The sequence below is a fragment of the Solea senegalensis genome, linkage group LG4 (genome assembly GCF_019176455.1).
Source record: "Solea senegalensis isolate Sse05_10M linkage group LG4, IFAPA_SoseM_1, whole genome shotgun sequence".
In the NCBI taxonomy this organism is placed as follows: Eukaryota; Metazoa; Chordata; class Actinopteri; order Pleuronectiformes; family Soleidae; genus Solea; species Solea senegalensis.
In genome coordinates, this window is record NC_058024.1 from 456,190 (window position 1) to 474,031 (window position 17,842).

The 17,842-nt window shown below is 40.6% G+C and overlaps 1 protein-coding gene across 4 annotated transcripts in view; it reads right to left on the reverse strand.

Moving 5' to 3' along the window:
• Positions 1-17,842, reverse strand: part of LOC122768544 (chemokine-like protein TAFA-1) — a 148,159-nt gene that overhangs the window by 16,824 nt on the left and 113,493 nt on the right. For all 4 annotated transcript variants that reach the window (XM_044024616.1, XM_044024615.1, XM_044024613.1 and 1 more), the window contains exon 3: positions 17,666-17,806. In XM_044024616.1, coding sequence (XP_043880551.1) covers positions 17,666-17,806 — 141 coding nt within the window. The remainder of the gene's footprint in view (positions 1-17,665; positions 17,807-17,842) is intronic.

Sequence of the window (17,842 nt, forward strand, 5' to 3'; positions counted from 1 at the left end):
ATGAGCAAAAAAACTCCCTTTTAACAGAAGAAGAAATCTCTAACAGAACCAGACTCACAATGTGCCAAGACAGGTTGGGGTGAAAGGAAAAAGTGGGGGTCAGAGGAGAGGAGAGGTGGGGGACAGAAAGGGGGGAGAGAAAGGACAGGTGGGAGGTGAGGTTGAGACAGAAGAGAGAGATGATGTCATGCGATTCGATGGAACTGAACTGAATGTTAGTTAAGGAATGAACCCTGTGTCCCAGGTCAAAGGTCGGGGTGTTTACAGTAGCAGCGGCAGGGTCAGCGCAACATGGCTGTTGTCTTTCTCGCCATGAAACAAACCTCTTCCTGTACGCAGGCACGTTTGTGCCTGTTTTTTAGAGTTACATACTATTGCTTTAAAAAAACACGAGTAAGCAGAGTTTGAAATGTAGGCAGAAGAAGAAGCCACAGTTTGTGCACATGACATTCACCCACACACTCTATTATGAGCTGAACACACAGCCGAGTAAGTGAATGAATGATGTTTCTGCGGCTCGATCGTCACACTGCTGCGCGCAGACGTTCACTCTTGACAATATTGTCTCATTCCGACCCCAAATTAATCATTATTTTGTTTTGTAATGGCTGCGTCGCGTGTAAGGCGCGCACACTCATTTTTAATCAAAACTAATTGCCTCTCATTAACACGACGACTGAATTCTTCCTGCAGCTATTTTGACAAAAACAAATATGTTCTCATCTTCTCATCAACATCTCGCTCTCGCTCTTTTTTATATGTGATTTTTAGATGATTCTAAAAACACTTTTTCATGATAGATGAGCAACCTGAGGAAAAAATAAAAAATAAACAAGTGGATGAATAATTAGGCTGCGGGCTTTGTTTACCTACAGTATATGTTCTTGTAATTAACTCAGCGCAGCCCATATGTTCAGTGAATCCTCTCTGACTTCTACATCTGTAATACTTGTAAACAGTAAGTCAGGTTCAAACCTGACGGAGCTGTAAATGCTGCACCACCGCTGTTTTTAAAAGACTTCACTTTCTGATATCTTGATACTAGAATCTGACATCACGGAACACAAATGACCGCAGCGGCAAATCTCGTTGGGAAGTGCTTTAAGACGCGCCGCACCGCGTACCGGACCGCGTACCGGACCGCACCGGACCACACGGACCCACTTCAAGCACCGCTTCTTCGTCTTTGCACACCAGCCAGCAGCGCTGCCCCACAAACCGGAACAAACTACACAAACTACACAACAGCAGACTTCTGTTGCTGCTTTTGAATTTGTGTCGAGTCTTCAGGGCCACCGTAGTGGACCCTGGACAGGTCGTCAGTCCTTCATAGGGCCACAGAAAACCCACATACACACACACATGCATCAAAATCATTATCTTATGTTTCTGTAATGGTTAATACACCCATGTGTAGAAGCTCTTTAACCAAAAAGTGATATTATTAATGCTAGAATTTCATTATTATTGTTATCCATGAATTTACAAAAGAACTGAAAAAGCACATCATTGTTTCTTGATGAAGACGTCAAGTTATAGTTATTTCCTCTCAGTGATAAAAAGGTGAATTCAGTTTGTTTTAAACTAAAGCCACAAACAGAATTCTCTCTGAGTCAATCCTGTGTGGGCGTTTCATTTCCTCTTTATGGGAGAAGAATATCTGTTTCACAGCTGGAGAATTATCTTTTTGAAACAGTGTGAAATGGCACAAAGTGTTGCTGTTAAATGCTTTCATAGATTCAAAGGTCGCAGCTGATATCAGTATCTCGTTTTCTTTGTGTGTGTGTGTGTGTGTTCTATGTATATTTAGTTTTGTCAAATCTGGCATATGTACACGTTGTGTCACATGATTGTAGAAAACACTTCATTTTCCAAACTCATGTTTCTGAACCTTTTGGAAAACCTTTTTTTTTTTTTTCTTTTGTCCTCCCCTCTCTCAGTCGTTGCCACGGTTACTGACAAACCACCAATCAGTTGTTTGTGTGAGCAACATGTCGTCCTGCGGTGATGGAAGGAGACGGTTAAAGTGCCGTCCCTCACAGAAAGAGTGTGTGAAAGGACACGCGCTGCGCACACACACACACACGCGCTGCACAAAGACTGTTGACACTGAAGACACTGCTGTTAAGTGAACTTACAGAATCTTGGCTGACTCGGCTCCTGCCTCTCGTGCCCTGCAGACACTGAAAAGCCAGAATGAGAGCGTCCACTCACCGCCCTTTGGCTGTTTACCTTAGCACCTAATGACCACATGCTGGTCCACGGTCCGCTGTGATTGTGCTGCCTCACACTGTATCATCACACCTCTGTCTTCAGCCATGGGCTCAGCACACATTTCACATTGTTCATGTTTACCAAGTGTGCGTTAATTATGAACCCAGTCCTGAGGAGAAGTGCTTCATTAGTTCTATGGTGTGATGATGATGATGATGATGATGATGCCACCACCACCGTGTTTGGCCTCTTAGTTTTTCAAATGAATTTTATTACAACTTAAAAAATACTTATTTGTCACCAGTTTAAGGGCAAGTGGGTTCACCGAAAAAATGCATGTGTGTTTTCATTCCTCTTTGGAAGTTTGTATAATTTGTGACAGAAGATATAACGAAAAAAAAAACAATAAAAATCCAGTTCCAAGCACAAACATGGCATCATTGTTTGGGATAATATCATTTGTGCCTCCTTCTCTATATATAAAACTGTATAATATATAAACTGTATTTCTGTGATGACAAAAATGTATGTATAGTGTTTCTGAGAGTAGGAGGAGTCAGTAAACCAGTCATAATCCTGGGAAATCCCAGTCCTGGATTATTGGTTTTCATTCTGTATTATGGCACCGTTTAATATTTACTCTTGAGACTTGAGCATGAACATTAAAATAGGAGAGCTACGCTCGTTAGCCACTATATTAGGTACACATGACACCTATCATTTTAATCCAGTCTCCTCATTTTAACCCAGAGAACTACAGCTCATTAATTTCCTTTTTCTTAAGTTAGACTTAAAACTGTCCTTTTTGATAAAGCTTATAGTTAGAGCTGGCTCAGGGAAACCTGGATCATCTCTTAGTCAGGCTGCTATAGACCTAGACTATGACATTAACCTTGTTCTGTGTTCTTTCTCTCCCGAGTTTGTGTCTTTCCTTCCTGTCCTCTCTCTCTCTCTCTCTCTCTCTCTCTCTGCGTCCTCATCATGCAGGCTGCAGGATCCAGATCCATTTTTCGAGGCTATTCTTCTTCTTCTTATTAATATCATTATTATTATCATTCATATCATATCATCACCATTATTATTACGCTAGAATCAACTGAATTTAATTGAAAATCTAATCAACCGTTTCTGAAAATATTCAGAACGACAGCCATTTTGTGTTCAAAGTCACTGAAACCGCTGTTCTTTCTCGTTCTGATACTCGGTGTGAAGTTCTTCAGCAGGTCGTCTGGACCATGTCTACGAGCTTAAATGCTGTCGTGTGATTGGCTGATGAGACAGCAACTCATTTGCATGAACATGTGTTCCTAATAAAGTGGCTGGTGCGCTAACCTCCCCATTTGTTTGCTAGTTCCTGCTTCATCTGTGTCATTTCACTTGGATGCTTGTGTAGTTCACACTAATGTAAATGGTGATGGCGATGGTCAATAAAGTTGCCTGATTCAATGCCTTTCCACACGCTGAGGCTGCACTTTTTGTTAAATGTGTGACTCTTTTTTGGAATATCCCACCAGAGAAACACAGCACAGCCTTCTCATTATATGCGTATGTTTCACAGTGCAGCGAGTTAGCCGAGAACATGATGTCACCTCTCAGAAACTGTGAACTTCTGCTCTGTGTTTTAAATAAAAAAATGGAACACCAAAGTTATTTCCTTGACACAAAGCAGATCATGTTGATAATCCAGCGACTGCAGTTTAGCACACCTCTAATTACTGTCTTGACAGCTTCATATTGTGTACTAAAAGGAGAATAAAAGTTTAATGAGCAGAAATGTATCTTATAAATATTCATATACATGCTTAAGAATCTGTTGCAATTTTAGTCGGCGTGCGGAACAACTGTGTTCTGACGAGGAGGAGGAGGAGGATGAAGACAGCACACACAGTTCATGTCTGTCACCGGACCAGGACATCTGGCTCTGACCTTGACCGCTGGAGAGGAGCCATCTCTGGGTTCGGGGATCCCTGCACGACTCTCCGGTGACCGCTGACCTCCATCAGTCGTTTTACTTTAACTACTCCCCGTGCAGTCGTCAGCGTAGAGGGCGCGACCTCTGTTCCTACATCAGCAAACTTTATTCCTCCTCAGCGTCTGCCGGCCAGTGAAGAGGCACCAATTACAGCAGCACCATTGTCCTAAACCTGGCTTCTGGACTTTGGACTATTCATTTAGTTGGATTTACGATTTTAAAGGTGCAGTGTTTACAGAATGAAAGACGTCTTATCATTCACAGAGCTGCTAACTGCTTCTCTTATAATCCTTATTATAATCCTTATTATAACCCTCATTTTAACCCTCATTATAAACCTTATTATAACCCTTGTTATAATCCTTATTATAATCCTTATTATAACCCTCATTATAATCCTTATTATAATCCTTATTATAACCCTCTAACCCTATTATAATAATCCTTATTATAACCCCTCATTATAATCCTCATTATAACCCCTCATTATAACCTAACCCTTATTATAAACCTTATTATAACTTTATTATAAATAACCCAATTATCATCCTTATTATAACCTTATTATAATCCCATTATAACCCTTGTATTATAACCTTATCTTATAACCCTTGTACCCTTATTATAATCCTTATTATACCTTGCTAACCCCTTCTTATAATCCTTATTATAATCTTCATTATAACCCTAATTATCATCCTTATTATAACCCTTATTATATAATCCTTATTATTACCCTTGTTATAATCTTTATTATAATCCTTATTATAATCCTTATTATAATCCTTATTATAACCCTTATTATAATCCTTATTATAATCCTTATTATAATCCTTATTATTATTATAAATCTCTTATTATAACCCTTATTATAATCCTTATTATAACCCTTGTTATAATCCTTATTATAACCCTTCTTATAATCCTTATTATAATCTTCATTATAACCCTAATTATCATCCTTATTATAACCCTTATTATAATCCTTATTATTACCCTTGTTATAATCCTTATTATAACCCTTATTATAATCCTTATTATAATCCTTATTATAACCCTTATTATAATCCTTATTATAATCCCTTTATTATAACCCTTATTATAATCCTTATTATAACCCTTATTATAATCCTTATTATAATCCTTATTATAACCCTTATTATAATCCTTATTATAACCCTTATTATAATCCTTATTATAACTCTTATTATAACCCCTTATTATAACCTTATTATAACCCTTGTTATAATCCTTATTATAATCCTTATTATAACCCTTATTATAATCCTTATTATAACCCTTGTTATAATCCTTATTATAATCCTATACCTTATTATAACCCTTATTATAACCCTTGTTATAACCTTATTATCCTTATTATAACCCTTGTTATAACCCCTTGTTATAATCCTTGTTATAACCCCTATTATAATCCTTATTATAACCCTTATTATAACCCTTATTATAACCCTTGTTATAATCCTTATTATAATCCTTATTATAACCCTTGTTATAATCCTTATTATAATCCTTATTATAATCCTTATTATAACCCTTGTTATAATCCTTATTATAATCCTTATTATAATCCTTATTATAATCCTTATTATAACCCTTAATATAACCCTTATTATAACCCTTGTTATAATCCTTGTTATAACCCTTATTATAATCCTTATTATAACCTTTATTATAACTCTTATAATAAGACGTTTGTTCTGCTGTTTCACCATCAGATGTCACTGCCTCTCATCAACATGACCCTCACGTGAGAGAATGTTTGATTATAGGCGCTGACCACGCAGCGGTCTGTCGTCGGCCGCGTTGATGGACAAACAACCCGTGAGTGAGACTTGGGTCTTGATTGAAAAACATGAAGCGATGGACCTTTTACAAGTGCATCTGTCAGATCATCAGTGAGCCCGTGCTGTGATGGATTGACCCTGCCAGGTAGCAGCATGTTTCAACACTTTGACAGATGAGGAGGAGAATTGATCTCTGTGAATATGAGTCTCTGAGCCTGTAAATACCTTTTTTTAATCTGAGCCCAGTGAAGATGTTTTAATCTGAGCCCAGTGAAGATAAAGCATCTGAGTTTAGTAAGATGCTTAATCTGAGCCAGTGAAGACTTTTAATCTGAGCCCAGTGAAGACTTTTTAATTCCTGAGCCAGTGAAGACTTTTTAATCTGAGAGCCAGTGAAGACTTTTAATCTGGAGCCCAGTGAAGATTTTTAAATTCTGAGCCCAGTGAAGACTATCTTAATCTGAGCCCAGCAAAGACCTTTTCTTTAATCTGGAGCTCAGTGAAGAGTTTTTTTTAATCTGGAGCTCAGTGAAGACTTTTTAATCTGAGCCAGTGAAGAGTTTTTTAATCTGAGCCAACAAGAGTTTTAATCTTGTTTTGTGAAGAGTTTTTCTAATCTGGAGCTAGTAATTTTTAACCTGAGACCAATGAAGACTTTTTAATCTGAGACCAGTGAATATTTATTTAATCCGGAGCCCAGTGAAGACTTTTTAATCTGAGCCAGTGAAGACTTTTTTAATCTGAGCCAGTGAAGACTTTTTAATCTGGAGCCTAGGAAAACTTTTTTAATCTGAGCCCAGTGAAGCAGACTATCTTTAATCTGAGCCAGTAAATACTTTTTTTTATCTGAGCCAGTGAAGAGTTTTCTAATCTGAGCCCAGTGAAGACTTTTTAATCTAAAGCCAGTGAAGAGTTTTCTAATCTGAGCCCAGTGAAGAGTTTTCTATTCTGAGCCCGAAGTGAAGAGTTTTTAATCTGAGCCAGCTTTTTAATCTGAGCCAGTGAATTCCTTTTTAACCTGAGACCAATGAAGACTTTTTTTAATCTGAGACCAGTGAATACTTATTTAATCCGAGCCCAGTAAATACTTATTTTAATTTGAGCCAGTGAAGACATTTTTAATCTGAGCCCAGTGAAGGCTATCTTAATCTGAGCCAGTGAAGACTTTTTTAATCTGAGCCAGTGAAGACTTTTTTAATCTGAGCCAGTGAAGACTTTTTTAATCTGAGCCAGTGAAGACTTTTTTAATCTGAGCCAGTGAAGACTTTTTTCAGATCACTGCATAACAAAGTGTTTGTGTTTCCCTTTTTATTTACTTTTTGGCTGAGTGACATGAATGAGTTGCCTATTGTGGAGCAGAAAGCAGTTAGGTTTTTAAATCCTCACAATTTGTTGGGTTAAATTGACAGTTTTGGGGGTGAAGGATCGATTCAGGCCGTGTGGGTGTTTTTCCTCCTCCTCTTTACCTGAGTACTTTATATGTCAGCGCTCTGCAAGTGCCCTGATTACACAGTTATTAACTAAACAAGCGTCCAATCAATCAGCCATTCATAAAACCAGGCAAAACGGAGCTGAACAGCCCCGCGATCAAGCAATTTAAACTCCGAATTACAATAAAGATATCTTTCTTTAGTTTCCTGCTCAGTGAGACGAGAGTGTTGTGCAACAGCAGCAGAGGATTGGAAGTAGGTCAAGGGAGCATGAAGAAAATGCTGCAGGTGTATAATTAGAGCGAAACTCAGGCTGGAACCTGCTGAACCCGAGGTCATACGCTGCATCACTCTTTGCCCCGTCACAGAAACCAGTGAGGCCAGGTTTTATTTATTTTTACACAAGCACAGACGTTTAAGAAGTAGAGCTGCACCATTCTGGAACAATGTGAATCCCGATTCTCTGGCTCCACTCATGAACAAATGAGTAGGCATTCAATAAAGAGTCTGAACACGGCTCTGCATAATGGGCTTATTGTTATTATTGTAGTGGCTTAAGTGACATATGGCACGTTAGCTCGACCAGGGAAAATGTGAGCGCCTATTTAATCTCAAGTGTTAATCTCAACCTCTGTTTTACATTTAATGACGAGTCTTTTTAAAGAACATGACATTTCTGGAGAATGTGGATCTTTAAAGTCACAAACATTTAGTCACAGGTAACTGGAAGTGAAAAATATCGTATTTCACATTATGATTAGATTCTAATTCATAACAAATTCATCCTGTGGGCCGGATTGGACCCTCTGGCGGGCCACTACTGGCCTGCGGGCCGTACGTTTGACACCCCTGGTTTAAAACCAAAGTCTGAATTTCAAGTCTGAATAAAGAGGGATGTTCAAACGCTGTGAGTGTGTTTCTCTCACTTCCACACACACGTTCCCTCTCGTATCTGTGTTTCCAGCCCACTGAAGTTCAGCAGCTGAAGTCACATGATTTCTAAACGCCTTCCCACCTCCCACAAGCGTTATTTCAAGATTGATTGATTTATTTTTTGGTGAAACTGTCCTTATTTCCATTCAGCTTTTCCATGCACACACACACACACACACACACACACAATCAAAAACGCACATAATAATCTGATGGAAACCAACCCACTGAATCAGTGTGTCACTGTAAATGTCTTCCTACTGTCAATGTGTTCTTCTTTATGTGGGTACAGAAGTGAGTCAGGTAAAAAGAATGTATCTCCCACACAGCTGACATGTAGACACGTATATATATATATATATATATATATATATATATATATATATATATATACATATTGTATGTAACTGTATGTAACTGTCTCTCTGCTGCTTCATGATCATTATCTTCAACTGTGTCGAGTGACAGGGACATCGTTTTTGACCCAGAAGGATATTTTTCTTATGTTTACGTCTGTGTGTGTGTGTGTGTGTGTGTGTGTGTGTGTGTGTGTGTTTATGGTTTTCTATTGTCCTGTATAATCCTTTCATTTCGGTCCATTTAAACTGCAGCAGTATCTGCAGCAGCTTTTGTCTCGCCAGCCACATACAGGCACAGTGGGGGGGGGTGGTGGATGATATGACAGTGGTATTGTGTTAGTGTGTGTGTGGGAGTTATGATGGAAGGATGAGACGTTGTCTTGGCATTCATCCGCAGTTCCTAATCTTCTGTACGCACACACACAATAAAGACGAGCTTTTCTAATAAATAAGGAAAGTATTCTGTTTGTGACAATAGTGATTTCCCTGTTTGTGTAATTATGAAAAATCTCTGGATTACTACTGTATGTAGTAAAATGCCTCGAGAGAATGTTCGCTGTGATTTGGTGGGCGGAGCAACAGGACAGAACACAAACAGAGTCCGGAGGCAATTGTTAAATTGTTAAAATCTCTTTTTTTTGTTGAGGAAACACTGAGCTCTCAGTTACACCATTATCACCAACGTTAAAATACAGTGGCGTAAATTTAGAGACAGGAGGCAGATTTTCTCTCTCGTCATCATCCTCCTCTTCCTCACATGTACTTCACACTCTGGTGTAGTGACATTAGATTAAGATGGCGCAAGACATGAAGTGATAATAATGATTATTATTATTTTTTAATTATTTGTTTCATATGGAAGCTCATTTATGACAAAAGAAGAGGTAAAATGTAGCCTTGATATTAAATATATCCTCAAAGTAAGTTGAAATTGTGACATAAAATCATAATTATGACTTTTTATTTCATAATTTCGACTTTATCTCATACTTATGACTTTTTATCTCATAATTATGACTGTTAATCTCATAATTATGACTTTTTATCTCATAATTACAACTTTTATCTCATAATTATGACTTTATTTCATAATTATGACTTTTTATCTCCTAATTATGACTTTTAATCTCATAATTATGACTTTTTATCTCATGATTATGACTTTATTTCATAATTATTACTTTTTATCTCCTAATTATGACTTTTAATCTCATAATTATGACTTTTTATCTCATGATTATGACTTTTAATCTCATAATTATGACTTTTAATCTCATAATTACAAGTTTTAATCTCATAATTATGACTTTTAATCTCATAATTATGACTTTTTATCTCATAATTATGACTTTAATCTCATAATTATGACTTTAATCTCATAATTATGACTTTATTTCATAATTATGACTTGTTATCTCATAATTATGACTTTATTTCATAATTAATACTTTATTTCATAATTAAGACTTTTTATCTCATAATTACGACTTTTTATCTCATAATTATGACTTTTTATCTCATAATTTTGATTTATTTTTATTATCAAGGCTAAGTTTTACCACTTTTTATTTTCTGGAAGAAATGGACTTCCATAATATAATTTTCTACGCACAGAAAACGGTCAGAATTCCTCATCTCCATCATACATCAACAGTATTTCTGATTTTCCTAAGTACCACCACAGGAAGCTTGCGTACCTTTAATGGTAAGAATCTTCCATAATGCGTCTGCCCACAGGAACCATCTGAAATGCACCATGACAATCTGTCATGCTCGGTGTTGTGCACCTGCAGCCACACAGAAGGGTTCATTCCCCATCAGTGATCGGCTGCTCACCGGCAGCTGCGTGCGTTTGTCTCACCCGAGAAAGAGTTTACTGTAGCTACTGCAGCGACTGCAACTACTGTGACTGCAGCGACTGCAACTGCAGTGACTGCAGCTACTGCAGCTACTGCAACTGCAGTGACTGCAGCTACTGCAGCTACTGCAGCGACCGCAGCGACTGCAGCGACTGCAACTACTGCAGCAACCGCAGCGACTGCAACTACTGCAGCGACCGCAACTACTGCAGCGACCGCAACTACTGCTGCGACTGCAGCGACCGTAACTACTGCAACTGCAGCAACCGCAGCTACTGCAGCGACCGCAACTACTGCAGCGACCGCAACTACTGCAGCAACTGCAACTGCAGCAAAAGCCGCAACTACTGCAACTGCAGTGACTGCAGCTACTGCAGCGACACGCAGCGACTGCAACTACTGCGAGCGACTGCAACTACTGCAGCGCGCTACTAACTACTGCAGCGACCGTAACTACTGCAACTGCAGCGACTGCAGCTACTGCAGCGACCGCAACTACTGCAACTGCAGCAACCGCAGCTACTGCAGCGACCGCAACTACTGCAACTGCAGTGACTGCAGCTACTGCAGTGACTGCAGCTACTGCAGTGACTGCAGCTACTGTAGCTACTGCAGCGCCTGCAGCTACTGCAGCGACTGCAACTACTGCAGCGACTGCAACTACTGCAGCGACTGCAACTACTGCAACTACAGTGACTGCAGCGACTGCAGCTACTGCAGCGACCGTGGCGACCGCAACTACTGCAGCGACCGCAGCGACCGCAACTACTGCAACTGCAGTGACTGCAGTGACCGCAGTGACCACAGCTGCCGCAGCGACCACAGCTACTGCAGCGACCGCAGCTACTGCAACTGCAGCGACCGCAGCGACTGCAGCGACACGACGGGGGCATCTGCATGCTTGTGTTGAGTCACTGACTGCATTATGTACAATGTGTGTGTGTGTGTAAAGTGTAGCTAAGGGCTTACACGTGTCGTACACGAGGATAAAAGCAGTTGTGCGGCGGCTAATCCGAGTGCATATGATTGGCCCAGCGAGGCTGGATCTGAGTGTTGTGTTGGCCCTGACATAACTGGGACATAGTTCTACTCGTCAAAGACAATAATCAATTCCCACGACGAGGCATAATCTGACAGCAGACCCACACTCAGCATGATGCCACGCAACGCAAACACGCTCATCACATCCCATTATCGTAATTACGACCCAAATGGTTACCAATGGCAACTGAAATAGCTCCATGTGATGACTGGAGACAATAGGTGGTTAATGACCAACAACACAGCTCATCAGGGAGAATCTGCTTCAGCACTACTATGTTTTCTATTAAAATCTGATTTTCTTTTCATATAACATGTGATCTGTGTCCAGAAAAGCATTTCAGTTCCGTATCAGAAGATGTTCCACCGGCATGTTTACGTGAAACGGACACACTAATGTCTGGGCTGAATCTGAATACATAAATAAATATGGGAATAAACGAAATTCATAAACATTACCTTAACTTTGAAAGTATTTCCATCCCATAACTCATTAAAACATATATCATCTGACCAGTGTCAACAAAAGGCTTCATTTTAGAAAGTTCTACTCAGAAGAAACAACAACTGTGCCGTCAAGTGTTTTCTTACACCAAACTGAAAGTTAGACTGGTTCAGTGGATTTTTAATTTCTACTTTTGAGTGTCGGCATCTCGTCTATTTCTCACACGTAATGTACGCAGTTCCTGGCAAAAATAGACAAAGAAGAGAGAAGATCTGTTCACTGAATAAATATTACACTTTATGATTAGAAACTCAGTGTGAACCAGACTCACAGCTGGTAAGCTAGTCAGTGGAAGAACCAGGAAGTGAAGGTGTGGAACTACATCAACATTTCCAAAGACTAAGACATTCCTCTTCTGTTTTTAAAAAAGAATCCTGTCCACACACACTTAGCACTCAAAACCATCTTTGTCCACATGAAAACATGAACTAAATTCCCTCAGAAGCGCAGAAGAGAAACACAAACGTCTACATGTTGAAAGTCACAAAGACACATTAGCAACATTAGCAAGTTCAGCTACATCCAACGGCACGACGCAACTTTCTTCACGCAAACAAATGTGATGATGTTGGAGGTTTTCCTTGTTGTCCACACAACTGTGTCACCCTGTTTTCTCACAATGTGTGTGTTTTCACACACAGTTTGAAAGCCCAAAACTATGTTTTCAAAAATACAAGCTTATGTCTGGACGAGGCCTGAAAGTAGAGCTTTTCATTCACGGCTGATCGTTGAGTCATGGCTGAGTACACGTGCATCATCGTGCATCATCATGGTTTCTAGGTCTCTGTTTTCATACGTCCAGACTAAAATGCAGCCTGGCAGTTTTCAAAAGCACAGTAAAGAAGTTTTCTCTCCTCCAGGCTCTGTGTCCAAACCAAGTGACCTCGGAAGATAAACTTCTCGTTTGTTATATCTGTGCTCTGACTGTTCCACTTTTTTATTTATTTATTTTTTGTGGCGGGGGTGGGACATAACCTGTGTATGTAACAGTGGCAGCAGGTGTCCCCCCGGGGGGGCTGGGGGTGGGGGTGGCACGATGAGATGAGCTGGGCTGCGGCATCGTTCCTTATCTGGATGGAACATTAATAACACTGGGACCTGGGGAGAAAGCTCCATCTGGGCCAGGCCGGTGTGCTGCTAAGGGGCCGGACCACTGACTCCATAAGTCTATCATTTCTCACATGGTGCACCGGTAGCCTGCGAGGCTCCTGTGTGTGTGTGTGTGTGTGTGTGTGTGTGAGAGTGACAAACACACACAATCAAACCGCTGGAACAGAGTGACCCCTCTGCCTCTGGTCATTAATTTACACACTTTAATTAAACAATGTGTTTGCAGCATCTGACACGTCCAGCTACAAATGAGCGGTTGTGTAGAACTACATGGTTATTTTTATGTTTTTATTGTCTGCCCTTCAGCCCCATGTCCCATAGAGGCTCCAGGTCTAAATTAATAACAAACAGCTTGATTTGTGTTTGGCTAACACCACACCACATCTCAATGAGATGGAGTGTGAGTCTGAAACGTGGGCGTCATCACTCTCCACTTCCAAGAGGTGTGTGTGTGTGTGTGTGTGTGTGTGACCGGTGGATGTAGATTAAACTGCCTCTGAACTCGTTTGGACAGACCGACCACCAATCAGACCAATGATCAGGGTGATGTCACCAGTGGGATCGTCTGGGTTTTCTGGGAGCGATGGCGATCTTGTAAAGACGTCTACAGACGTCTGTCACTGAAAAGGGAATTGACGGAAGGACAGCTGCTGCTTCTCTATTATCAACGTGTTAACATCTACAAGAAAATTGTTCTTCTTTGGAAGAGAAGTCTGGAAGTCGCTGGAGGATTTGTCCAGGTTCACTCAAGATAGCGGGCCTTTCAAAAATAAACAAATGTCTGTTACATTATTGTCTAATGAAGTTCACACAACTCTGAATAAGCCGCGAGGCTCCACACCACTCTCTCATTGCGTGGCAGTGAGAGAGTGGTGTGGATCACATTGAGCTTCTGAGAGTTGATTCTGTAAATTATGATTATCCATCAATCTGGAATGCAGCAGCTACAGATTATGAGAACCCGCAGAAGACAGTTACACATTCTTGACCCCGCCCACCCCTGTACTGCTGGTGTATACACACAAGCGCTCCCTCAGTCAGTATATCAATAATGTAAAATCCTCACAAAGTTACACACGGCAGCTTTAAAGCAGGTGGATATTGAGGCGATGAAGGGGTTACCCACAGGAAATATCAGTGTGTGACGTGTGTGTCCATCAGTGTGTAATGCTGCTCAGTAAAGCACATCTCGCTGCTCAGTGACTTGTCACTTCCATTTCTTCCACCACTCCTTCTATAAGTGCCGGTTAATCCATACACTTAACGGTAAAGATTCACCTGCCGCACGGAGGCGTGAAGTGTTTGAATGAATGAATTCTTCCATTTTCTCCACGTCCACGCCTCAGTCTACACCACTCTCTTCAACATCTGTGTTTTAACAATTATGGGGGTTAACTGGCAGAAATGAAATATACAACCTACAAGCGCGATTGTATAAGTGTATAATGGCTTAAAGGAGTCTCAGGATAAGCCTTTCATAAGTTCTGCTGCTTTCAGAAGGTCTGTAAGTGGAAGCTTTAAGGCACAAATAAATGACTTTCTTGGTGTGCAAAGGCCACCGTAGTTCAGTGGGTATAGTTCGTTCAGGATCCGCCGTTTATCGCACATTTACCGACAGATCGTCTTACGTGATTTTCATATTCCCGTAGAAGCCTCTGCATTAAAAACCACCAAAAGCTCGACGCTGATTGGACAAAAGCGGCAAAAACGGAACTTCCACGGAAGCTCAGCTTCTCTGGGAGTCAATGGACAGTGGGCGGGCTGGGGCGCTGGGCGGAGCCAGTTTGTGATTGACAACGTTGCTGAAACAAACACAACAGCTTGAGCCTTTTCTGCCTCAGTCGTTTGTGGATTTTGTGAGGGAAGTTTGTAGTTTGTGTTATTTACACACAAATGTGAATAAAAACACTGCAATTATTATCTGGTTTCCGTCTACTGGTTAGTTTGTAGAATTTATGTAAGAATTCCCATGACTTTATAGTACCTTCTCAACACGGTTGGTGTCGTCATGGCAACGGTGAAACTGCCTTTGTGTGGTGGTTTTACACAGGACACACAGACTAGTGACTTGTAAGCAGTTGTTTTGGGTGTTTAATGGCTGTAATGATATTTGAAATGGACCAGTATCACCTGCTCCTCAAACAGGAAGAGTTTCAGTTATGGTCTATGATGAAGTGAACGTGTGAAAATCTGCAACACGCTTTAATGGGAACCAGGTGAGTGAGGTGAGAAAACGCCTGATAATGAGTTCTTATTTTTATAAAGTCTGTCTAGACCACATGTGATAAAGACACAATCTGGGTGGAAATAACCGTGTCTTTTATGTGCGACAGACGAGACCTCGTCTGCTTCTCTACAAAAGAACCACACAGTCTGCTTTAAAAAATAAATGTAAAAAAAGAAGCTACATCTCAAGGTCGGAGCTGTGTGAATGTTTCATTCAGGAGACGACTCCATCCACAGGGCAAACACAACATCTGGGTTCTTGGTGTTTTTACAAAAGCTCCAAGGACAGAAAATTCAGCAGTTTAATGAGAACTTTCACAGAGACATGTTTCATCTGCCCTGGTAAAGTCCTTTGGTCTAGGATCTTCTCAAGTGTCAGCAGCGATGGACGGCCGGCCTGTCTGGCCTTTCATGTAACATTCCTCATAATTCCTATATTTTTTTATACATTTATAAGACTTTGATCTGCGCTGCCGATGGAGGTGAAAGAATGGAGGCGGAGGAGCATTAAATGAGCTCGGTGGAGTGAAGGAGGGCATGGCGGTTCCTCTGCAGACGTGGAGCAGACGTGGAGCAGACGTGGAGCTGCAGAGTTCCTCAGCCTGATTGTTTTTCTCAGCTGAGGTAATTCAGGTGCACTCGCCCGCAGCTTCCCTGACTCGTGTTTATTAGTTATTCATTTCCATCAGCCTGAGCCGCCGCGGGCGATGTGATGTGCAACATGCTCTTCGCTCAGGTGCTCAGCGGCCCCGACCGGATCCCGCTCACTATCCCATGAAGCCCGGCAGCTCATATTATTAGAAAGGAACGGCTGATGTTATACAGTGTAATGTGCTCGGGTTTGTGGAAGCCTAACTCGGATAAACCAAAGAAACACTCTTATATATGCTCTTTATTATATACTGTTTGTATATATTAATAACTTTTTGTTTTCTCCTTGCTCTAGCTTTTTCATTATTATTTATTTTGTGATGTTTGCCTTTGATTGTTATACTACTGTACTATCACAGTAGTAGTAGAAGTAGTAGTATGTATACTACTATATAGTAATATTAATAAATAAATAGTATCATAATAAATTCATAGTAGATGTACTTCCAAGTTGTACTTTATTACATTAGATGTCCATTATTGGACTACATGTGCTGTTGGGTATTTGGACACTTGCAGTTTTGGACACTCACTTTTTCAATAATGTGTGTGTGTGTGTGTGTGTGTGTGTGTGTCCAACTGTGATAAACCAAACTCAGCATAAAAAAAAGTCCACGACCTCTTTAAAATACTTTCTTGTCATTTTACCGGATCTGTGCCGCAGGTGCACCCTTGGTGATGGACATCCTGTGTGTCTTCTTTTGTCTTCTTGTTCATAACAATGAGCCAAGTGAACTTTGAACTGCGACATATTTCCAATATTTCACAACTTCAATCCTGATTTTTTTGCTCAGGTGTGTTTATATCGCGGGTGAAAATGAAAAAAACTAACATTTTCATCCATATAAGACACCATACTGCACATTCTTATCGCCTCTCTATGGTAATGGACAGAAGCAGCTGAATGATGTGTGTTATAAGAGGTTAATTAGCACTTAGATGTGTGTTTATTCTAATTTCATTTCATTACATTGTCCTGTTGGTTTTTGCTTCTTTTAATTGTTGTTTTATTTTCTCTACAAAGGTTAAATGACTTGAGTCATTTCAGACATGAGCTCTGGGTTAATGTCCAGAGACTTAAGGAGCACAACACTCACTCACTCACTCACTCACTGTGGATGCCCCAGACTCCTCCTCCTTCCCTCTCACATGAGTTCACTCGGACATTAACAAAACAATCTGACGTACCGCCACATCTGCATTCATACAAACAAACCGCATGTCCGACAGCAGCTTTGGCATATTTAATCATCAATATTGGATGATCCTGCACGACCCTGGATGACGGTAAACCTGGATGTCTATTAGAGTTCTCCTCTCTAAATAGAGGACACATTACGTCTCCGCATCCTCACCGAGTGCCGTCATAAAACATCATTTGCTCAGATTCTTTGTAAATGACAGGAATGTTGGTTTGGAGGTCATTGATAAAAGACGAGGACGGTTTTTTCCCTCATTGGAAACTTTAATAATAAGCAGCAGCAGCAGCAGCAGCAGCAGCATCAACAGCAGCAGCAGCAGCAGCAGAAGCACAATATTGAAATAAAGGTTTTTCCTCACCGTCCACGCAGGAGGGCTTGTTGCGCGTCGTCCCGGCCACTTTCCCCGGTAAACAGGAGCATTTGACCGTCTGTGAACGCTCCTCGATGCGGTTCTTGTTACAGCATCGGTGGGCGGCGATCACCTCACACGTGCCTCCCTCTGCAGACAGACAGACAGACAGACAGACAGACAGAC